This window comes from Camarhynchus parvulus, chromosome 8 (genome assembly GCF_901933205.1).
Source record: "Camarhynchus parvulus chromosome 8, STF_HiC, whole genome shotgun sequence".
Classification (NCBI taxonomy): Eukaryota; Metazoa; Chordata; class Aves; order Passeriformes; family Thraupidae; genus Camarhynchus; species Camarhynchus parvulus.
The window spans coordinates 28,546,876-28,571,724 of NC_044578.1; the positions used below are offsets into that span (position 1 = coordinate 28,546,876).

General features: G+C 52.7%; 1 protein-coding gene across 2 annotated transcripts in view; it reads right to left on the reverse strand.

The window, feature by feature from the left end:
* Positions 1-892: 892 nt before the first annotated feature.
* The window catches only part of LMX1A (LIM homeobox transcription factor 1 alpha), a 45,602-nt gene continuing 21,645 nt past the window's right edge, over positions 893-24,849 (reverse strand). For both annotated transcript variants that reach the window (XM_030953419.1, XM_030953420.1), the window contains exons 5-10: positions 8,700-8,932; positions 2,836-3,005; positions 2,222-2,299; positions 2,050-2,119; positions 1,761-1,934; positions 893-1,090 (exon numbers count right to left, since the gene is read on the reverse strand). In XM_030953419.1, the coding sequence (XP_030809279.1) occupies positions 930-1,090; positions 1,761-1,934; positions 2,050-2,119; positions 2,222-2,299; positions 2,836-3,005; positions 8,700-8,932 (886 nt within the window). In that variant the 3' untranslated portion in view covers positions 893-929. The remainder of the gene's footprint in view (positions 1,091-1,760; positions 1,935-2,049; positions 2,120-2,221; positions 2,300-2,835; positions 3,006-8,699; positions 8,933-24,849) is intronic.

Sequence of the window (24,849 nt, forward strand, 5' to 3'; positions counted from 1 at the left end):
CTGTGTTTCAAATGCACCTCGAAACCAGTGGGGCAACCTGAGAACAGCGAAAATAACCAACCCCAAAACCCAAACCTGTTGCCTGAAATGAAATGATGCTCCTTCCCTGCCACTGGGCTTTTGCAACCTAAAACATAACGTTTATAAAAAGTAAAATTATTTCCTCTTATAACTTAAGTGCATTGAGTATTTCCTTAAATATGGTTCACACTGAAAATAAAGTTACTTTTGCTGTACAGTAAATTTCTGATAGACTTAGAAATAAACTTTTTTTTTGTTGATACAATCTGGCAGGCGTGGCCGTGCAGTGCTGCACTCCCAGCCACACGGCTCTGCACGCACACGCGTGCGTGCCCACACACACACACATCCACACACACAGCCCCATCCTCGGGGACAACGCTAGGGGTTTCTAGCTCTCTATATTCACATGGGAACATCTAGCTTAAAAGTCCCTACGTTTAAGCAGCGGGCACTCCAACTGGTTGAGGGAACAGAGGGGAAAAAACCAAACCCTGCAGTGACAGAGAGTTCCTCTCCTGTTTCTCCAGATCGTTGTCAGCTTTTCAGATTTCAAAGCCCAGCTGATGCTGCAGGCTTTCCCCATGAAGATCAGCAGTTTGCTCTTTCTAAAGGTGGGATACAGCGCTGGGATGCTCCTACAGGAGAATCCCCCTCCCCCTGCCGAAACGAGAAATTCGTGTCCCCCGTCTGAAATTTGAAAATCCACCAGCCAGCTGCAAAAACCACTCCTGTCCCTAATCCTAGGCTCCTAAGAGAAACATGAAACTATGCAACCCACAACTTAACTCTCTCCTTGGGAATCCCAAGCTACAACATTATTTGAGGGCATCCCAGCAGAGCTGCTCCCCTCCCTCCCTCCCGACCCCGGGAGCTCTGCGGCCCCTCCTGGGGGGACCACGCTGGGCTCAGGAGGTGAAGTAGGAGTTCTGCATGGAGTACAGGTGGTCGATGGGGTTTCCCACTCGTGCCTGGAGCGGCCCTGCATCTGCTGTGCCCAGGAAGCAGTCCCCCAGGTTGCTCAGTGAGGTATCGTCGCTGTCCAGGTCGTGGAAGAGGGGCTCGGCACCTTGGGAAGCAAGGAAGGGACAGCAGGGGTTCAGAGCCTGCTCCAGCACCTCCACAGTGCCTGCTACCCCCAGCCTCTCTACTGATGCCTTAGGATTTCAGCTTTGTATTTTTCAAAACCTGCACTGCTTTAGTATTTTTCAAATGCGGTACTGAGGGAGCGGCGTCCCTCAGTATGGCAATGCTGGGATGGCCCCAACAAGGGGAGAGAGAGCTCTAAACTCCATACAGAGCGTCAGCTGCTGTCCTCACATTTTGGTCAGAAAAATGATCCTTCTGGGCCTGAAACTCAAGGACACCCTACAGCATCAGGCCCTGAAAAGAATGAACAAAAAGTGAAATGGGGAGGAGCAAATAGGGGGAATATGACTTCATTACCTGAAGCTGTAATTGGAGGATTAACCCCTGATATGTGAATGGACCAAACTTATAGTTGTCTGAAAAATGGCTGGACCATTGTCCATCTTGGGTGTAGCCCCTTGGGGAAGTTTCATCTGCCCTTAATATACCTTCAGTAAATACCTGCTTTTATTCTTTTGCCTGGCCTCTGTTTTTAGGTCAGCCCTAAAAGGCATCAGTAGCACAAAGCATTTAGGAGTGAGGGGACCCCAGCACAACCCCAGCATCTCTTTGAAGGAAAGAGGGCAAAGAGAGCATCCCCAGAGCCCTACCGTAGGGGTGCATGTGGTCTCCGGGCATCTGGGGCGGGGTGAGCCCCTGCCGGAAAGGGTCGGAGCCGTAGACACCCTGCTCCATGCCCAGCAGCTGCTGCTGCGGCGGGGGCAGCGCCGTGTAGGGGCTCAGCATCCCCTCCAGCCCCGGCCCGCCACCGCCGTTCGTCTGGGCTGCAAGATAACATCCAGATAAGATCACTGGCTGCTGCTTTTTGGGTGGCTGAGCTCGGCTGAGAAGCCTGGAGAGGGCTGGGAGATGGGGAAAGCCGAATTGCGAGGGGGGTACCTGAGCTCAGGCGCTGCGTGTTCTGCTGGTCCTGCTGCTGCTGCTGCTGCCTCCTGGCGAGCTTCTTCATCTGGGAGAGAGGAAACGGGGAAAAACAGAATGAAACCATGCCCTGGCCAAAGCCAGGTGGGAGGGAGCCCCAGCAATGGGTGCTGGCAGCCCTGGCACCCACCTTTGCTCGCTGGTTCTGGAACCAGACCTGCACCACACGGACACTCAACCCCGTCTCTGCCGCCAGCGTCTCCCGCACCTGGAGAGAACAGGGACAGTGCTGCCCCTCAGTATGGCAATGCTGGGATGGCCCCAACGAGGGCAGAGAGTGATCCCTCTGACTCCATGGACATCAGAAGGCTCATTAATTACTTTATTATACTATATACATTACATTTAAACCGAATCTGCCAAGCACTCACTCTGCACACACTGCACAGCATCTTGTGACTGTCCCCCAACAATCCCAACACACACACAGACCTGGTCCCGACAGGCCAAGGAAACAAAACACCCTCACTCAGGGTAAACAATCTCCATATTGCATTCTGCTTTTGCACAAACACAGGCACAGCAAATGGTAAGAATTGTGTTTTCTTTCCCTGAGGTTCAGAGAATGCGAAACCCAGAAATATTCTTGGGAAGAATTGTGCCTCGCTTCTCGCTGTGAGGAGAAACGTGGGGCTACATCTCAGCCCACTCAGCTTTTCAGGGAGGGTCAGATCAGCCAGGACAAGGCTGTGCTGAGCACCCAGGACATCCCCAGGAGCTGGGCATGGGCTCTTCTCCCCGTACCTTCCTGCAGGGCTTGGAGGAGACCTCAAACGAGGCCTTGAACGCCCTCCGCTGCTGCGTGGTCAGGATGGTCCGAGGCCTCTTGGGCCGTTTGTGATCCTTCCCGTCCTCAGCGCCCTTCCCCGAGGCCTGGCCCAGCTTGCAGATGCTGTCCTCATCATCACTTTTGCCTAAGGATGAAATAAAAGCAGGTCCTTTACAGAAAACAGGCGGCACACACCATCTCCAGCATGGTCAAAATAATCTGAGGCATTTAAAACAAGCTGGTGTTGGTGGGGATCCGAGTATGAGAAGCTGAGGTTTGGGAGTGGGGCAGAGCTACTGGCACTTGAAGTCTGTGACTGCTCAGCCAGCAGATGTGTTTTTGGGTTCTTCTTTTCCCCAACAGTCTGAGAGCTGCAATGTGAAACCCTGGGACAGCGGATTTTCCCTCCACCACAGCCAGATCTCTGCCTGCTGCACAGGAATTTCCAGCTGGAGGCTCATCTGGACAGAGACACACAGGTCACATCATGCAGGTGAGGGGCCAGCAGTTGTCAAGGACCACTGTGCCCCTGGGGCTGTGCCCAACCCAGGTGGAGACAGAGACTGGGTCCCTCTGCCCAGGCAGGCCAGGCTGGGGAGGTCAGGGGGATGGGTGGGCAGGGATGCTCAGAGAGGGCAAAGTGTTAGCCAAGAACCCTTCACAAACACCTCCTGACCTGCTCTACCATGGAGGACAACTCCCTTCAGAGCACAGACTTTTATTCATACATATAAGGGGCACCTTTCTGCCTGTTATTTCCTTCTTTCTGTGGAGTTTTACATCTCCCTGGGCAGAACCCCAGGGTCTTTCAGCCTTCACCCCTCAGGTACTCACTGTGATGTGCTGCCCCACTGCTCTCCACCACTCAGGGCACGGAGCCTTTGGGCAGGAACTGCTCCAGGAAAAGGGACAGCGCCTCTTCCCAGCTCTCCTCGTTTACTGCACCTCCCCTGCTGATGACCTTGCTCGCTCAGCTGTGATGCAGGTTTGACAGCACCTTCCCCCTGGCTAGCTGTAAATCACTCACAGCCTTTTCCAGAAAGCTCCTCCAGTGTTCATCTGGGAATGGCTAATGGAGCTGAGGTGCAGGTTGGGTATGGACGGGGCTCTGCAAGGCTGTGCTTGGCCCAAGTCCATCCCAGGGCTGCCGTGGCTCTGGGACATGGGGGATGTACCAGGGAGTGTGAGCCTGGCTCAGGGTAATTCCTGGGGAAAACAGGCCAGGTCAAACCCCATGGCAAGGGCTAATCATGGATCACACACAGCAGGAAAGTTTCAATCCAGCGCCAGCCCAGGTGGGAATGAGGAAAGGCAGGAGCAGATCTCCAGGGTGAGGGGAGGCAAAGATCCCAGAGGAGCAGCAAGAATGCTCTCAGGCACCAGTCACCTCTGCTCTCCACACTGCTGGGCTCTCTCCTGGGTTCCAGCCAGGAGCCTTCCCCTGTCAGTGGGCAGGGAGAGCTCTGAGTGCTGGCAGTCCCCAAAGAGCCGGGAGCTGGGTCTGGCCGCCAGGAACCAGATCCCTGCTGCTGCTCCAGCTCCCTTCTTGCTCACAGCACACCCATGGCGTTCCCACACCAACAGGAAGGACAAACCGATGTTTCCTTGCATGTCCCAGCCCGAGGGATGCCACACTGGAGCAGGTGTGAGAGCCCCAGGGAGGGGAGGCCCAGGCTGTGGAGCCTCTGCTGGCTGATGGGGCCGAGCAGTGGCTCCTGCTGCTGCTGCTGCCTCCTTCCCAGTGCCAGCTCCCTGCTCTGCCAAGCTGCCGGCTCTCCTGAATGCTGAAGGGGTTTAATTTTGATGGAAAGGCCGAGATTTTTACAAATCATGGGAGAAGGAATGTCAACTGGTCAATGAACCACCCGAGCACGAGGTCAGCACCCCACTCCTGTCCAGCGCAGGAGGGGCAGAGCCACAGGCTCATGGGCTCCATCGGGTCCATGATGCTCAAAACCCTCTCCAAAGGGGAAAACCCTCTCAGAGCAGCCTCTCCAAGCCCTCCCCCCGCCAACACCTGCTCCCCAAATCCCTTCCAGTGTCAAAGGGAAAGAAGGAAAAGTGAAGCCGGATTTGGCGGGGTATTACTTTTAATTAACTCTCCCTTTCAAGCCTTTCCCCACTGAGGAGGGGGGAGAAATTAATGAGTGTCTGGAGCTGCCCTGACGTCACCTGGGAAGGGGCCGGGGCCATGGATCTTGTGGATATTGTGGATCTTGTGGATATTGTGCGCCTTGGTGCCCCCGCTCCGACCTGCCGAGCCCACATCCCGCCGCCGGGGCCGGGACATTCCTCGCCCGGGAGGATTTAGGGAGAGCAGGAACGTTAGGACGTTTTTAATTGGAAAGCAGGGTCCTCTTTCAGAGGGGCTTGTTTACTCAGGCTGGGCGGCGGAGGCTCGGGGGAGGCAGTAATTGAAGCGAGGGTTTGGGAGATTACAGACAACATATGGCTCCCTTTTTATCTCTGCTTTCTCATAAAGTGGCCCTTGGTGTGCGGGGGCCGGGGGCAGGGAGGGAGGGAGAGAGCCTGGGGGGCTTCAAAGCAGCCAGGGGGGGACAGGGAAGAGGCTGGAGGAGCTCATCACATGCTGCTGGTGAGGGGCATCCAGAGAGGGGACACCACTGTGCATCCCCTGGACACCACTGTGCATCTCCTGGACACCCCTCTGCATCCCCTGGACACCACTGTGCATCTCCTGGACACCACTGTGCACCTCCTGGACACCACTGTGCATCTCCTGGACACCGCTCTGCATCCCCTGGACACCACTGTGCATCCCCTGGACACCACTGTGCACCTCCTGGACACCATCTGCATCTCCTGGACACCACTGTGCATCCCCTGGACACCCCTCTGCATCCCCTGGACACCACTGTGCACCTCCTGGACACCATCTGCATCCCCTGGACACCACTCTGCACCTCCTGGACACCATCTGCATCTCCTGGACACCACTGTGCATCCCCTGGACACCCCTCTGCATCCCCTGGACACCACTCTGCATCCCCTGGACACCACTGTGCACCTCCTGGACACCATCTGCATCCCCTGGACACCACTGTGCACCTCCTGGACACCACTCTGCATCTCCTGGACACCACTGTGCACCTCCTGGACACCACTGTGCATCTCCTGGACACCATCTGCATCTCCTGGACACCACTGTGCACCTCCTGGACAACACTGTGCATCTCCTGGACACCATCTGCATCCCCTGGACACCACTGTGCATCCCCTGGACACCACTCTGCATCCCCTGGACACCACTGTGCACCTCCTGGACACCACTGTGCACCTCCTGGACACCACTGTGCATCTCCTGGACACCACTGTGCATCCCTGGACACCACTCTGCACCTCCTGGACACCACTCTGCACCTCCTGTACACCATCTGCATCCCCTGGACACCACTGTGCATCTCCTGGACACCACTTCACCCTGGACACCACTGTCATCCGACACCACTCTGCACCTCCTGGACACCACTGTGCATCCCCTGGACACCACTGTGCATCCCCTGGACACCCACTCTGCATCCCCTGGACACCACTCTGCATCTCCTGGACACCACTGTGCATCTCCTGGACACCACTCTGCACCTCCTGTACACCATCTGCATCCCCTGGACACCACTGTGCATCCCCTGGACACCCCTCTGCATCCCCTGGACACCACTGTGCACCTCCTGGACACCACTGTGCATCTCCTGGACACCACTGTGCATGTCCTGGACACCACTGTGCACCCCCTGGACACCCCTCTGCATCCCCTGGACACCACTGTGCACCTCCTGGACATCACTGTGCATCTCCTGGACACCACTGTGCACCTCCTGGACACCATCCGCATCCCCTGGACACCACTCTGCATCTCCTGCTTCTGTGGGGAGGAGAAGCCACCACGCCTTGAGCATCCATGGGGGATGTGGATCTGGGCTGGTCCCTGCTGTGTCATTGTCCCCAGCGTCCCAAGACAAAGCTGGGAGCCACCAGAAGCAGCCAGGGACGAGCTATGGGGTCAGTGGGGAGATGGCAAGAGCTGGGACCCCCCAATCAGAGGCTGCCAGGCCATGTCAGGGGCTTTGGGTTGGGTTTCTGATCAGCCAAGGGGTTGCCTTGCCCTTTTGACTCCCACACTGGCCCTTCACATCCCTCAGGTCTCAGCTGGAGTTTCCACCAAAATAAATCTTTCCCCTGGAGGTTTTTGCTAAGCTGAGGCTCTTGGTTTGGCAGTGGGGCTGGACCACAGGCTGATGAGTGGCTGGGGAGGAAAAAGCTCCCCAACCTTTCCCCAAATGCCCTTTTCCCCCACTAGGAACAAACCCAAACCATTGTGGCTGATTTGCTTTCTCTTCCTCATTGGTTCCTATTTTAACTGAAAAAGGGTTTGTATATCCCAGAGGAAAAAATAGTAATTTTTCAATCAGTTAAGGACTTTCCCAGGGCTAAGGGAAGAGCCAGTGCCAGTGGGCTGGCTCCTCCTGCACTCCTGCCTCTCCAGCTCCTCCAGTGCTGGACCATCACTCACCAGCTCCCCACAGCCACCTCCTCCCATGGACTCACTCTGATTTTTAAACATCACCACTGTTAATTGCAAGGAGGAAGGACTTTATTGTCCTCAGCAAGCAGGGCTCACACAGAACCCACACAGGCAGTGCTGCAAGAGAGATGGGCTTTCACTGCAGAGCTCAGTATTAAAGAGAAATACAATTCTTGGGCAGTTTTTCCTCCATATCTATGAAAACCATCCCCTCACAAATGTTCCCCCAGTTACAGCACTCCAGTGACAGAGAGCATCAGGCTTTGTTGTGTCCGTGTTTCACACCTTAACAACACACTCCTAATCTTGATTTCTACTTTTTTTTTTAAATTCAGTGCTTTGCTCCAGCAGGGAAAAGACAGCCTCATTTGCCCACCCCACCCCACCACAGCTGCTGGCAGTCTTCTCCAGAGCAGAGAATTTCCGAGGTAAATCCTTCCCCTCCACAAAGCAGCCTTTTCCCCAGTAAGGGATTTTAAGGGGAACTGAGAGACTGCTGAGGAGCAGGGTTCTGTGGGGATGGTGTTATCCTGAGGATTTTGGCTAGCAGACCATCAGATCATTTCCACCCTCCCACTCCCCAGCGCTCGGCTTTCTCTCTAAACTTGTCTTCCTGAGAAACGTTCAGGTTTAATTTGCACTGAGTGCAGATAACATATTTTAATGCTGGTCTGATGCTCTGGGCAACCTAACCGGGCTGTGACACTTTGACTGGAGCAGGATGCTGGCCCCCTGCCCACTTCCAGCCACAGGGCCACCTCTCCTGCAGCCCCCCTCGGCTCTGCAGTGTCCCCACAGTGTCCCCATGATGGGTCAGCAGGCTGGCTCTGGCCATCAGCTGCTGGGGACACAAGGTTTGCAGACTCCCGGCTGCCAGCTCATGTTTCAGCTCTGTGCCTCAGTTTCCCCTTGTTATTAAAAGGAGTGACTACAGCAGAAGTGGCTCCCTTCTTGTTCTCAGCCTTTCCAGGGACAGGAGCAGGGACAGGCAGGGACAAAGGTTTAGCCCTAGGTTTAGTCAGTGGCCAGCTCTCCCTTCCACATCCGGGGAAGCTTCACAGGCCAGGAGCACAAACCCCTCCAGAAATGAGCCTTATGAGGTGGGATGGAACACAGAGCATCCTCCAGCCCTCACTGCTGAGCTCCCTGCTCAAGCCCTCACCACCGAGGTGCCTGGAGGACCTTACAGAGCTCATCCCCTCAGACCAAAGGGCAGAAGTTCAGGGCAGCGAGCCCACACCTCACCTCCAGACCCCTGAGGGGCCTGGCAGCGGGACCAGCCAGGGAGTCCCTTACCAGAATCCGACAGAGCCGGGCTCACCAAGCTCAGCAGTTCCCGCTCCTTCTCGTAGTCGCCCTTACAGAGCAGCTGCCCCTCCTTGAGCACGAACTCGTCTCCCTTCTGCAGGCGCCGCTCGCAGACGCAGCAGCAGAAGCAGTGCAGGTGGTAGACGCTCTTCTGGGCGCGCATCACCAGCTCGCTGGGCGCCACGGCCTCCAGGCAGCCCGCGCACTTCACCGCGAACAGCCTGCGGGACGGACAGACCAACAGACACGGCTGAAGGCGTCAAAACACAACTGTCGCAGACGTCTTTTCATTAAAAATCCTCTCTTAGGATTTTTTTCCTCCTGAGAAGCTGAGAGGCCTCAGGAACAAAATGTAAACAATGGTTATCTGCTGCTGTGGAATGCAACAGGTGGATCTGTGATTGCTTTCATGTGGATGTTTGGAATTAATGGCCAATCACAGCACAGCTCGCTCTGTCTCTGTCCGAGCCACAGACCTTTGTTGATTCATTCTTTTTCTATTCTTAGCTTAGCTAGCCTTCTGAGATGAAACCTTTTCTTCTATTCTTTTTAATATAGTTTTAATGTAATATATATCATAAAATAATAAATCAAGCCTTCTGAAACATGGAGTCAAACCCTCGTCTCTTCCCTCAACCTGAGACCCCTGTGACCACCGTCACACACAACCTCTTTGCCACGCCCAGACCAAGAGACATGTCCGAAGGTGTCAAAGCACAACTTCTTTGTCACACCCAGCCCGCTGTGACACCCTGCAGGTGCTGGGACAAGGCACAGGGCAGCCACGGCGGGGAGATTGTCACCGTGGTGTTTTATGAAAAGTCCCTTCGCCGGGATTTTTCTCCTGAGAAGCCTCAGAAAAGAAATGCAAACAATAATTATCTGATTGCTTGGAGGAGGTTTGTTGTATTGGGGAACAGCCTCTTTTTCCATGTGTTTGTCCATCTGATGTGTCTCTTGGAATAAAGAGAGAACGTTCCCACGTGGAGAAGAGCGCTTCTGATATTTTGCTTTCGTCTACGTAAGACAGTGTGGGCTGACTCTATCGTCAATGGTCCAGAGTGGACCCAAACAGCCCATCCAGACATGGTCTTACAGAGATTGTTTACCAACAGATGGATCTTTGATTGGTTCCATGTGAATTGTTTTTGATTAATGACCAATCCCAGTGCAGCTGTGTCGGACAGTCTGGTCAGTCGCGGGTTTTTATTATTCATTCCTTTCTAGCTTTCTGATGTATCCTCTCTCTTTCTTTAGTATAGTTTTAGTATATGATTTCTTTTAATATAATATGATATGATAAAATAATAAATCAGCCTTCTGAGAACTTGGAGTCAATTCTCATCTCTCACCTCATCCTGGGGACCCTCACATCACCGCAACGGGGAGATGGATGAGCACAGCGGTGCTGTGTCACCCCCCTGGAGCATTGAGGGGCTGGGGACAGCAGTGCTGGCACTCTGCAGTGACAGGGATGTGCTCTCAGTGCTGCACAGTCATCCAGTGCCAATGGGGGATGCTGCTTTGGGTCAACTTTAGCAGTTTTGGGGCTCGCCAGGTGCTTACCATAAAAGTGGGCAAGTGATGAAGAACCCGACGCCCAGAAAACAAAGGTATCAAACCCAACAGCCCAGGTATCACTAGCACAAGGTAGCACCAGCTCCACATGGGTTCCATCAAGCCAACTCCCCATTGTCACCTCCCTCCAGCTCATGCCAAGACCCAAGGAGATGCTGGAGACAGCAGTGGGGTCAGGGAGCTCATCTGTGCCTCTCCACAAGCACCTGCAGAAAGTGTACCCACCCTCCCTCACCCACAAACCACCCCATCCCTCTGGACCCATCCTCACTTGCACAGGAATGGACACACAGGAATGTCTAATGTATCATAAAAATCAGGAATTTCATAATAAATATCATAGCACAAAAATCAGAAACACATCAGGAATGTCTAATATATCATTAAAATCTCCCAGACAGCAATTCTGGGGTTAAGGCCGGTGCCAGACTGAAGACTTGACGTGTCAAAAGGAAAAGGAAAAGCTCAGCTTGTTCCTTGACATTGATGTGACAGCGTTTGAGGCGTCCCTAATTAAACCGTTCCCAGGTTTCAAGACTCTGGCTCCAGACTTAAAAGCCAATAATAATAACAACAGCAATAACACTTCAGGTTGGAACCGAGCTTTCCTTTCTCCCAGTTTAAATGTCCCTACTGAGAATGATCAATGATTTACAGCTGGGGGAAACTGAGGTGAGAAGAGCAGAGGTGGCAGCATCAGTGTTGGCTTCAGAGCACTTGCAGGCACCTGGAATTAACCTTAGGCCCAGATATTTTCAGTAAATGGGATGACCAACAGAGATGTTTGAAGGTATCAAACCAAAACCTCTTTGCCACACCCAGATATTTGAGTTCTTGGCTTGGATATCACACAGAAAAAAAAAACCCCACTGTTTACCCAGCCTTGTCCGAAATATCTGTGGGAACTGGACATTATTATTCCCCTGTCTTGGTGACTTTGGCCCAGAAAGAGAAGTCAAAAGTCAGCACACATCCTGCAGAGGTTACCTCCGAGCTTGCAACCCCATCTTTTTTTTTTTTTTGGCTGTTAGGAAATGTGCTGAATCAGCCCCGTTCTGAGAAGCAGAGGACCAGATAAATGCAAAACCCTCACAGGAAAACCATCAGAAAATGGGGATTGTTTGAAAAAGTGCTTTCTTCTTCACAGCTTTTCCCCAAACAGTGTTGGCAAGCACGAGGGTCTGGTGCAACACTCTCCCCTTGCCAGCCAAATCCTGGGCACACTCAGCAACAGCATTCCCAAAGAAATAGGAAAGGAGTGTTATAAAGCTTTTGTAAAACACTGTCATCACCACAGAATGTGAGAAATCATCAAATAAAAAGCTTAGAGAGTTCAAATTGCCATTAGTAGCTTTTATTTTTCTACATTCAGCTTTATTTCCCCAAATTTACCTACAACTGCCTGTCCCTAAGATGTATTTCCAACATCCCTGGGAAGAGAGGGAGGTGCATTCCCTTGAAAGCATCCCTTCTGAAGGGTCATTTTTTTTTCTTGTTCCAGCTCAAACATACACTGGCTTGCATTAATATTTCTGTAGTCACTTCATCTTTAATTATGTCTCTTTTATGTCAAAGTGGAGGCTATTTGTATTCGTCTGGCAACACATTCTCATCCTGTTTAAACGATGTTTAAGCCCTACCTGTTGGGATTACCAACTGCTCTCAGCAATAAAATATTGATAAGATATTACACTACTGCCAGCTAATCTCCAGGAATAAATGTGCCCAAAATTTGTTTCCCAAGCACTTACTAGAGAGCCACAAACCTCTGCCAACCAGGCACAGCAGCACCACCCCAGCAGTGGATGTTTCCAAGCCCAAAGGGTGCTGCACAGCAGGGAGGTGTGAGATTTAGGTACATGGCTGCCTGATATCAGACACTTAAAGCCATTCCTAGGTCGCTGAATAAATGACTTTATTTCCAAAGCAGCTCTCACTGAGGGGTGCTGTTCAGTCCAGGTGTCTTTCAGTGCCCAGTGCAGGACTCCCCCATCCCTGAGCAATGTGAGCTGCAGAGAAACCCCCAAAAAACCAAAGAGAGCTCCTTATAAACACACAATAAACTCAGACCTCAGGCACTAAAAGGTCACAGGCAGAAAAACCACGATCTGGCCCAGGTAGTAATGGAGAGAGAGAGTAAAGGATCTTGGTGTCTCAACTCCCTTGAGATCAGGCTGTACCCTTGAGACCCAGACTCCAGCAATTAATTTAACATTTTAGCCTGAGTGAGACACACCAGCCTGGATCCACAGAGGTTTTCCTCCATCTCTGGGACCTTCAGCTCCAAGCCCAGCTCTCTCCTGCTTCACTTATGGCATTTTAGGGCTTTTTTTTTCCCCTCCATAACCTGTGGTTCCAAAGTTAAGTCAGGCCTGAGGGGCAGCACTGGCTTTGTTTAGGCAGGTGGGAAGCTGGCCAGGGCACCAGACAGGGAGATTGGGATGCTTGCTGGAGAACCAGGCTGCCCCCAGCAGCTCAGTAAACACCTCACTGAAGCACTGACAGTGAGTATTTGTAAATAAAATCAACGTGCCCAACTTAGGAGGAACTGGAACAAAAAAAAGATAGTAAATGATGTGAGCAATTTTTATCACCACACATAGCACCTTTTGTGTCTGATCTTAAAAATATTCCTATTCTTGAGGGTTGGTTTATTTTGGTTGGGGTTTTTTTTTAAGTTTAGGTCTCTTTTGAAATGACAAGCTGCAGTTTTGAAGCTGAAAGGGGCTGGTGGTGACTTTCAAGAAAATCTTGAAGCAAAATAAGGTCTCTTTTGAAATGACAAGCTGCAGATTTGAAGCCAAAAGGGGCTGGTGGTGGCTCTCAAGAAAATCTTGAAGCAAAATGTTTGGGCATTTCCAAAAGTGCAACATTTCTGGCGGCGTCAGGCATATCCCCCAGGATGCAGCCCCACTTCTCCTTCCCCATTCCTCCTTCCCAACAAAGCATCCCAGACCTCTCCTTTGGGGTTTCCCATCCACGCAGCATCACCAAAACCTAAAAAATACCGACACACGGCCAAAGCCACCTCTGGGATGCTCATCCCTGTCCCCTCCCGATGGCCGGGGTGTGGCCCCGGTGCCACCAGCGCCTCTTTCCCCGTTCCTGCGGGGGTGGCAGGCTGAAAGGGGCCGTGATTGACGGGCGCTTCCCGGCTGCTGTCTGTCTGTCTGCGTGCCCCGCATACAAAGGCGGCCCCGCGGAGCCTCCCGGGGCGGGGACGCCGATATTGAATCGTGACGGACAAATCTCAATCGCCGAGCCGAGCCCTGGGCTGGGCTGCAGGGAAGGTGAGAGAGCTCTGCTCCCCTCCCTGCCTGCTCCAGGGATGGGGCGAGAGGGGCAGGGGCAGCCCCTGGGTGACCCTGCATTGGCACCATCCACAGGAATGTTGGGTTTTCCAACACACCTGCCCCACTCACCCCAGGTTGTGAGTTTTGGGTTTTCCAACACGCCTGCCCCACTCACCCCATGTTGTGAGTTTTGGGTTTTCCAACACACCTGCCCCACTCACCCCATGTTGTGAGTTTTGGGTTTTCCAACACGCCTGCCCCACTCACCCCATGTTGTGAGTTTTGGGTTTTCCAACACGCCTGCCCCACTCACCCCATGTTGTGAGTTTTGGGTTTTCCAACACACCTGCCCCACTCACCCCAGGTTGTGAGCACGGCTCAGGAGGAGCCCGAGCAGGTCCTGACTTGTTGGAATCTTGGATGCTGAGAATTTTAAGTTTTCTGTGCTGGAGGGCACAGAGCCACAAGAAAATACTAAACTGGCATTGATCAATCCATCAGGAGGTGCTGGGAGCTCCAGCCTGGCCTGGACCCTTGACCCAAATGCCTCCTCCCCAAAATGTTTTACTCTGCAAATGCTCTTATCCCCCAAGTGCCATCAGCCTCCAGCACCCTCACCTTCAATGGTCCTTGCCCTTGCTTCCAAGCAGCCTGGCATTCAGAGCCATGAATCCCACCAAGGCCACGATCCTGGCACGGGGATGAACCAAGGGTCAGTCCAAGGGGTGCAGGAGGAGGCTGGCAGTGAGCACCAGCAATGAGCCACAGGGAATGAGGACACCAGATTGAGTTGGCACTTGGTCACCTTCTCACCCACTGCCACTCGCCCCAGGGGGGGACATCAGCACCAGGTCCTCAAGAGGCTGGCAGTGGAGAAATGTCACTTTGCTGTCAACCCTGCACCCCTGGCTTGGGAATGAGCCACTGCCCTGCTGCTGCTGGGCTCACATCACCCTGTCCCTGCTCACGGAGCCAAGGGAGGGGCAGAGGGCATGGACCATGGCCAAGCAGGAAGGGGATGGTGGCAGTGAGTGTATCCCCCAGCTGCAGCCATGGGGCGCCCCGTGGATCCTCAGCCCTGGCAGGAGAGGTGCTGACACCACGGGAGCAACTCAGAAAGAGCTGAGTCCATCTCAGCACTGTGGAGAGCAGGCTGGCACATCCTGGGCATGGGGAGCACAATCCAGAGGGCAACTCCACACCAAGGATCACCTCCAAACCTACACTGTGTCTCCGGGCTCCCAAGCCAATGGAGGAAAGCGCCCACAGCCACCCTCACGTCCCTCCCTGTGCACCCCAAGCCCTCAGGGAGCTCTCTGGTGGGACAGGGGAGGGATGTTTTCCCCGGGGCTCTTCTCCTGACCCTTCCCTGTCTCCCAGCTCCCTCCCCCCCGAGGCGGACAAGTGTTCGCTTTACTGCCTGGCAACGGGGCCGGGGCTAAGCTTGCTAAAATATGAGTGTTTTTTGGCTGGAGTACCAGAAGGCTGCAGTCCTACAGAGAGAAAAAAATTGAGCACTCCATGCCATGGCTCCAGAAAGGGGGAGAATTAGGTTTCACACCGAGCAGGCTGGACCATGGCATTCTTTAGTTAATGCTTAACAAACGCCCAAACAAAAGCAGCCAACTTCGCTGCATGTTTGTAAAATGTATTCTCAGCAGATTCAGGTTTATTGGAGAATTCGCTCGCTCTGCAGCAAGTGGCGTTTTCCTTTTTTTTTTTCTTTTTTTTTCCCTCTCCTTTAATTTCCCCTCTCCTCCCTCCTCCCCCCAGCTCAAGCCCTTCTCATTCCTGCTGCCTGAATGCATCTTCCAACACTTTGAGGGGACATGGCAACCGAGCTGAAACGGGTTTATTTCACCCCGGGGGCTGATGTGAGCTCGCCTCCATGGCCCTGGGGTGCAAGTTCTCCCCGGGGTTCAGCTGAGCTGCTGCTGCCAACAGGGAACAGGGAGCCCAAAAAGCCAAGATTTGGTCTCTGGCAGATTCACCAAGGGTGAATCACTGATTCACTTGGCTGGTGGCTGTATGCTCCGAGAGGCCAGAGAGCAAGGAAGGGAGGAGAAGCCTGAGAGTCCTATTTTTGGCCTTTCTTCACCTAACCCAGCTCTCTCAGGGTCCTAACCCAGGGGTTCTACCCCATCCAGCATCCCACTGTGCCACGCATTCTCAGAGAGCCCATCATGGCAGAGGATGCCAGTAAGCACAGCTTGCTCCCAAAGGCAGAGCCAGTATTGGGTGTGGAGTAGGGGGCAGCCCCATGCAGGGACCCAGAGGCTTTGAAGAGGTTAAATTATGGAGTCTATGCATGGGTGTTCTGCAGGAGCATCCCTGAAGGAGCTCCTGCTCTGATGTAAGCACCTGAGCAGGTCCCATGTCCCCCCCCAGGGCCTGGTGCCTGGCAGAGGACACCAGTGATGAGGGACACGTTGTGGGGCTGCTGGCAGAGAGGAAAGGGGGAGCAGAGGAGAGGGGGTGATGCTGGGCTGTTCAACCCTCCTTCGGCTACATGGGAACCATCTGAGCTTTCCCAGGAAAGGGCACCTTCGCCCCTGACGCCTGGATGGGGTCCAGAAGTGGTCACTTAACACCTCCTGGAGCCTCCAGAGACCACGGCAGGGGCACTGCTACAATGACGGGGTTAAGTAAACAGACAAACGAAGCCTTCCCAGGGAGCAGCCGCTGCCAAAACACACCAGGAGCCTTCCCTGTGTCCAAGTAAAAGGTGGAGCAAGTGCACATCTTCCAAGGCTGCTCTGTGCTGCTCCATTTCTGATCAAGGACACACTAGTAAGACTTTCACCCACAAGGTCCTACGGCTGCTGATGGTTCTGTCCCCCCTCTAGGAGCCTGATAAAAATCCTCTGCTCAATGGCAGGAGAGGCCAGAAAGTCATCTCCTGAGTGAGGCCAGAAGGCCAAGACCAAAACGCTGATTTTCCTTCCCATTTCCCTCAAGACCTCTTCTTTTGGTGTCCCCCCACCCTCAATAACAGCGTGTAGCATCAGACAGGGGCTTGGTCCCACCCCAGCACTGATGAAGCACCAGGTTTTAGAGGCACAGGTAGGAGGGGGAGAGGCACACACAACACCACGTCCAGGCCCAAATGCCATCCCAGTGAAGCCAACCCAAGGATCAATCCCATCCACCCCACAGCCCAGCAGTCCTGCATCCAAGCAATGCATCTCCCACCAAGCTGAATTTTGAGCAGCGACCCCCCTCATTCCCCCCACCCCACCCATGCCCCCAAGAAAACAAGGATAATTGAAAAACCACAATATCACTAGTCAAATTTAATATTGAGAGTGAGTGAGCGGGAGCCAGAGGTCAGAATTAATTACACCCCACCATATTTCAGCACGCTGCCGTAGCTCCGTGTCCTTTCCTTGGGGAGCAGTGCTTCCACAGAGAGGTCGACAGACATTATTAGAAAGGACTGATTTAAACGTACCCCCAGGAGCTTTTCAGCTTGTCTCTTCAGAGCCTTTGTTTGTACTGAGATTAATGGAGAGGCAAATGATGGAAAAGCAAAGTCACCAGGAGCAAGAGGATGTGCCATTGCTGCCGCCACCACCCCGATTTGGCTGCTTTGTGAGCGGGGCAGGAATAACCAGGAGAGAAGGAAACGCTGCTCATGCCATTCATTTTGTGGGTAAAAATGTGAAGATCTTGAAAACTATTCTTTTTTTTTTGTGTGTTTGTTTTCCAAGAAAAAGATATCCTGGCTGAAACCTCCTGCAGGCTGGCTTTCCTACCCCCTTGGGGATTTTACACACACGCTGGTTTTTTGACGTGCTGTACCACCGTGGGGGAAGGAGTTATTTTCATTCTGCTCCAGATTAATGTACTCCTCTTGCAAGCCATTATATTTGTTTCTGAATTTTTTTTTAAACCTCCTGTGATGGAAAATTAATACAGACACAAACCAAAATTAAACCTTTCTATTTTCCATTCAGATTTTCAAACGGAGAGTTACAAAACAAAAATAAAAACAAAAAACAACAAAGGAAAGATAGAGCATTCTGATTAAACAGAAATCGCATTCCTCGGGCACAGCCAATTCTTTACTGGTTCCAGCCCTGAACAACCTGATCCACATGCAAGTGAGCCCTGCTCCAAGGAGAAGAAGAACTGAGAAGAATTCCAGTCTTTTCCAGCCCTATTTCCCTTGTGAGACCACAAATTCACCTCCACCTTGCCCCAACAGGTTCAAAAAGGGATCAGGCAAACCCAGGCGACCGAGTTCAACACTTGCCTGGACCCTCAAGTCCAACCTCACCTTTAGGACCCCCCAAATCCCAAATAATCCCTCAGGGCTGCCCTGGCCCTGCGAGGCTTTCCTGGAGCATCCCCACCGAGGCCAGTGCGGGTGCACAGGTCCAGCCGGGAGCCTCGGCTGCTCTCGAGTCTCCTAGGCTACAATCAAGGCTTGCCTTTCCCTTTATTAAACAGCAACCCCACGTTCCCCCCAAGGGCTCTGGGAGCATCCAGGGATGGGGCTGCAGGAGCTGCGGTTTCCCAGGCGTTTAACATTCACCGGGGCTGTTTGCGCCCGACGTGCCGACGCGGCAAATTCTCATTAGGAGCCGGCCAATATCCTGTGGAGCTTCCCGGCGCTCCGGTGGCCATAAAAATCGCTGGGCTGTATAAAAGCTAAACAGAGTAAACTCACTTGGACACAGGGAGCAGCTGCTTCGGAGCAGCTCGGCAAACAGAGATCGGCGGGAGCGCGCCGGGCAGGGAGATAGCGCTCGCCCGCCCCGCTTATTTCTTGCCTTATCTTTTATTTCCCTCACCCTCGCGCAGGGTTTTGCATAAATATCATCTGCGTGTGTTGTCAGGTTGTTGGGATGGGGTTGAGGGTTTGTTGGAGTGTTTTTTTCCCCCAACTCAGCAGCATCTCCACAATGGGAAGCAGCTGCTGCGGCTAAGGGGCTGCTCCGGAGCAAAAGCTGCGCTCGCATGGAGATATCTCAGAAGAATCATCCTTCATACATAGCTCCGTGCACTAGAGAGCACTATAACATGTGTTTCCATGAAGTTTGTTAACTGCTCAGCTAAACAAGCGTGCTGGAAATGCCAGAGGAATATGCTCTGGAATGAATGGAAATACTCGTCTGAAAAGACATTAAATTTAAGCCATCTTTTTTCTTTCCCCCCTCCTTGCTCTGCTCAGCTCATGTTGCTGCTCTCTCCTGGCGTGTGTTTTTGGGAGAAACAAATGTTTGGGGTGTGTTTTGCAGCCTCGTGGCACTTGAGACAGGGATGAGATAACAGATGAGGGTACATGGGGGCATTTCATGCCATCGGTGGTCTGTGGACGCAGAGGCAGAGCCAGTCCAGCAGCTCATCCTCTGTGATCCCCGCAAGAGATCTGCTCCCAAATGACATCTCACGTGTGGAAAATCAGAGCTCTGCCCCTCATGGGCCTGAGCATCAGCTTCTGAGAGGTACAGAGCACCCTAGAGGGGCTCAATCTTACAACAAGACGGATAAAACCTCAGGAAAATTTGACTATAAAGAGTTCAAAATTTGTTTGAGCTTCTCTAGAGCTTTCTCCTCTTCAGTCTGAGGAAGTTGACATTTTTAGCCAATGTTCTCTTGAAAATTCAGCAATCTACCAATGCAAATCCGAACGTCTTTTTGATTTCTGTGTAGTGAATGGATTTCAAGGTGATTCCAGTAGCCCCCAGAAAAGGCTCTGACTAATGTCAGTAAATGACAAGACGTCTCAGATCCTGACACCAAACAGGAGGGTCAATATCCATCACTGGGGGAAGATGCTCAAAAGGCTCCAAAGTGGCCTGAAGATGCTCAGCACTGGAGCTGGTTAAGAGCTTCCCCATAAAATTATTTTCCTTTGTTCTACTGGCTCTATTTTATACATATATGTGTGTGTGTGTGTGTGTGTATATACATATATGTGTGCATGAGGTATTTTTTTCTGAAAAACCTTAGCTTTACACAGAGATTTTTAAACTCAGCCATGAGCCTAAGTTCAAGTCACACTGCAGGGCTGTGCCCAGGGATGCTGAGCCATCTGGCAAAGAGGGACTCGGGTGCTTTGCTCCATGCAGCCAAAGCCCTGGCTGGATGCCATCTCACCACTCCTAACCTAAAATGTTTTTCTGGAGCTTTCTGATCTAAAAAAACATATATTTTCTTTTTTTTTTTTTTCCCCTTAACCATTTGTATTTTCACATCAATGAGTGCTGAGGCACCGGAATGACATTCCAGGCAGGAATTGTTGATCTTTCCCACACACCCCTCACATCCCACAGCACCTACAACCCTCCCAGTGTGCTCTGATCACCAGAGAAGGCTGAGCAGGGACGTGGCAGCAAAGAGCAGAGACCCCTACAAGAGGAGACAAGGGTGCAGGGACAGTGCCCAGCTTGCCAGGCTACCTGAGACAGGTCCCAGTGCTGCCAAGGCAGCAGGATGAGCTTTTGATGAATTAGATGGCAAAAGCAAACATGCTTTCTCTAGGAAACAGGTTCCTGCCACTCGTCTGCTCAGGGTTATCGCAGCATCAGGGGCAGCAGCCCTTCCCAGCAGCCTTCCCTCGGCCGTGGAGGCAGGATATTACTTTGTTGCTTATTCATTTTATTGCTTCTCCTTTCTAAATATTTGCTTGGCAGGGGAAGGATTCCCTTTACACTGTATCTGTTCTTACAGGTCAATTGAATTTCTGGCGCTCTCAATCCCTCTTTCCCTCCAATTGCATTTGCAAAACAAATATTGGTTGTACCAATTAGCTGTGAACCCCTCACAGAAGATATCCCAAAGCCTTCATTCAGGAGAAGGCTCTCCCAGCCACTGGGATGGGAACCCACTGCCAGAGTGGCAATGCCACAAATTCCACCCCCAGCAGCCAGAAATGGGTCCAGGTAGGAGGTCAGACCTGACCAACTGATAGGTTCTTGCCAAATCACATCCTTTAAATGAAAAAAAATAAAGGTTTTCCCTCAAAACATCTTGTGGAAACCCAGGGCGCAGGGAATATTTCTCTGTCTGCTCTGGGGTGCCCTGACCCCACAAGGGCAGCACTGACTTTGACCCTCATTCATGGAGAAAGTTTCCCAGAGTTCAGGATAGACTAGAATCCACAAAAGTGTGCAACAGATTATAGAGAGTAGTGTAGGTGTGTCACTGGGTGAGAAATTTAGGGTTTGGGATTTTTAGTATGCTGTGGATGGAAGCAAGATGGAGGGCACAGGGTGTCGTCCTGGGTTTCTTCTTCTTCCTTCTTCTTCTTGGGTTTGGGTGGCATTTTGTAATTGGGCAGAAAAGTCCCCATTGCAGCTCTTTGGGATCAGTTATTGGGTTAAAAGGGAAAATAATCTAAGTGTCAGTTCTTAATTGGATAGTTTAGTCTTAAAAGACCTTGCAACAAGAGATTGTTGGCCATTTTGTGCCTTCTAATGAAAAGCTGCCCAGCTCACAGCAGTGAGACTGTTTTACTGATAAAAAATAATAAACACTTGAGTCCAAAAATGAATTACTGTCTCAAGTGCCTTCAATCCAGACCCAGAAAAACCAACAGCTGGAACCCCCACAACATCTTTAGGGTTTGCCCATGCAGTGCTGGGCTTTTCTAAGCTGCCCCACCAAGAGCAACAGGCACATCCCACCCAAGCTTCATCACCCTGATTTCACTGCTCTGGGTTTTATCTGAGACTTCCTTCAAAGGTTTTGTGAAAATCTACAACTTGCCACAGGGAGAAAGCAAAGACACCTGGGTGGATCAAACAGCCTTAAAAACTTGCTGGGTTTTGCTCTGATGAAGCCCAAACAAATGTGAAGAGAACCAAGGAGATGACTGGATTGCACAGCCACGGTGGGGATCCTTCACCCTCACACTCGCTTTTGGTGACTTCCACCTTCTGCCAGCTGCCACGGGGACAGGGATGGCAATGCCAGCCCTGGTGTCACTGCAGCAGGAGCTGTGACACAGCCCCACGGCTCCCAGCCCACCGGTGGCCACTTGCAAAGCGTTCAGAGCACACTGTTAAATGTGTCCTGCCTGTGCCAAAAGTCACAGCCCAAGGCAAAGGCGCCGGGGGTGATGGATGAGCTGATGGATGGGCCATGGAGGTGGGACATGGAGCAGCAGGACAGGCGATCACCCTGCTGCAGCTCTGGGCACTGACAGCCACTGGTCCATCCCAGTGAGGATTCCCAGGCTGTCAGGGATGCCCAGCTTTGGAAAAAGCCTCTTTTCCCAGGTGCCACCCTCAAAACAATGCTGCAAATCCCAGAAAGCAGGGAAAGCTCACATTCCCCTCCACATCCCCTGCAGCCCAGGGAAGGCAGATTGCCCAGCCAGCCCTGGAGTGCAGGACTGGCCCAGCATCAGGGAGAAATGCTTTTTCCCCCCAAAACAGGGACACTTTTTTCTCCACATTTCTCTGAATCACAGCTGGGGCAGTTCCCACTGAAGCTCTGGGGTAAAATGAGACAAGAAGACAGAGCAGGGCCCCCCATACCAGGCCAGGTTACCCACGGGGGGTCAGGTCACCCCAGCAGGCTGGGCTAAGGCCAGGACAGGCTGGGGATGTATAAGATGCTGACACACAAATATGAGCCAGTCCCATCTATGACAGCATGCACACAGCCAGCACCCCGGGGTGGAGGGTGGGAAGCAGATGCCTGCTTAGAGAAAGGAGGGACCAGCCACAAACCACTCATGCTCCTCTGCAGCTTGGACAAGCATGAGGCTGCCTGGCTCCGCGTTCTGGGGCCAGGCCCATCTCTCTGGTTTAAAGCAGCTGAATTGAGCCCAAAGTCTCATTGAGTCAGCCTGCCCGGAGCTGGTTCTGGCACCAGGCTGCTTCATCCCAACATGAAGCTAATGCTCCCCTTTGTGGCTACAAGAAACTCAGGGCCAGAGAGAGCAAGCAGCCCCCAGTGCTGCCAGCTCCCAGCATTACACCTGAAATGGGTGACAGAGGGTGCTGGAGGCCCTGTGCCCCCATCTTTCCACTTTTCCCCTGATACCACCTCCCATTTAAACTGATCTCCATGGGTTGCACCAGGAATGGGAGCTCTCAGGCTGGCCAAGCGCCACCAGAGCTTGGAAACGACAACACAGAGGCAAAAATCTTGGTATTTACCCTCGATCCATGTCAAATGACACGATGGGCAAGCCAAGGTCAGGAGCAGTAATTTGTTTTGCCAGCCTGTCTCCTGGAGCAGAGGCAGCCTGAATCCCCCTCCCTCGCATCGAGCAACACGTGTGCCCCATTCCCTGCTGGTGGCATCCCTCAGAAGACGTCACCATGGCACCTCCCAGCCCTGCTGAACCCTCTAAAGGTCAGCACCAAAGGCATGTCCACCACATATGGTTATCAGTTCTCCGTGGGTCCATCCATCCCTCCCTCCACTACAGCTGGGTGAACAATTCACAGCGCATAAATTTATCCAGCAGATCTCAGCCCACGTGCTGTTTGCTAACAGTCTGTAGAGAGGCTGTATTTTATCCCTTTGGGTTTCTTGGCCAGCAGTCAAGCTCCTGACCCTGATTTATTCGCAATCGGTCAAGAGCCACATTTCATCTCCGCAGGCCACGTCTGCACGGAGCTATTCCGAGCACGTGGCTCCGTGTCCCACAGCAGAGCCAGGGGGACACCTCGCCACAGGGCAGCCCCAGCTCCCTGCAGCACCTCCAGGAGGCAGTCAGGGGGTTTTGGGTTCCAGAACAGGCTCTGAGAGGGCAAACCCGGGGCCGGGACAAACCGCGGCTCCCGTGCGCACGAAGGCGGTGAGAGCTCCAGATGCCGGCCCGGGCTGGCTCCCTGCCTGCCCTCATCCCATCTCCCCATCTCCTGGCCTACCTCTCTGCCTATTTATAGCCATGGGAGACCTTTGCACAGTGCCCCAGCAGCCAGAGGGGTGAGTGAATAGGCGGGATGGCAAATGCCAGCCTTCGACTTTCCAAAATCCTTCCCCTTCTGCCTCCCAAGGGAGCTGCCATGGAGAGCCAGTCATGGCCCTGCCTTTGAGACAAAGCCTTGGGAGCAGCTAGGAAGTGTCTCTCAGAGCTGCACCCACCACCAGCACGGCCCTGGGGGGTTTATAAAGCACCCTGGGCTGGGTCTTTGCTAGGGGAGCAATCTCACTGACACACCTGAAACCAACCCAAAAGGTGATGGGAGAGGCACAGAGGAATCAGGGAATTCAGGGAAGGCACAGAGGAATCAGGGATTCAGGGAAAAGCAGTGAAGCATCAGGGTTAGCACTGTGAAGGATCAGGGGTAGCATCAGCCCTATCTGACATCTTCATCGGCAATTGCAATTAGGGACTAATTACCATGTTAATAACATTCGTAGAAGATAATAAACTGGAGAGGATGGAAGGGAGCAAAACAATCTGAAGGGGACCCTGGAGAGATTAAAAAAAACCCAAAAAAACAAAGGAAATTCAGCTTGGAAAAATGCAGCTTCTGCAGTTCAGGGAAAAAACATCCGGAGCAGATGCTGCAGGAGGAGGAGGAGGAGGAGGAAGGCGGGAGCAGGGAAGCAGAAAGAGGCTCGGTGTGGGAGCACAAGAGAAGGCAGCTCTTGGCTGCATGGCTTCACCAGGCAGTGGGAGAAGGAGCAGCACCCCATGGTGGCACAGCATCCTGCTGGGCTTTTCTTGTAGGAACAAATAATAAAATAAGGTCCTGAGTAGAACCACTGAATGAAACCTGGCTTCAAACCTGGAGCTGTTTCCCCTCTCACACATTGCTCAGACACCTCCCCTCCTGGCCCCCAGGTGGATTGGGCACACATGGGAAGGTGAGAGGTGGCAGAGCTGTCACCTCTTCCCCCGGTGGGCAAGGCAGGGGACAGCAGTCGGTGTGTGGGGCGTTCATGCTGCAGAAGGAGAGCCCCCACACCCCAGCTGGACATGGAAGCAATTCCTCTTCTCCTCCTCTGCAGAGCTCCAGCTCAGTGCTCAGCCCCTCTGGCCAGCATGATGTGCCACATACCCCTGTGTTCCCTGTGAGGCTGAAGCCCCCCCTGTCCCCTCTGTCCCCAGAGCCCCCAGATCTGCCTGTGACAACTGCCCCGTGCCTGTCTGATGGGACACGGGGCACAGGGGGACCCTGATGGTGGCACACCTCGGTGATTCCAGTCCTGGCTACATTAATAGTGAAATGCATGGAACTGTTTTCTTGTTAGAAAATCCTGTAATCACTCAAATGACCAGAATGAGGTAAGCAGAGTGCCTTTCTTCCAGGGATCCTCATGGACCTGCTCCTCCTGGCACAAACCACATG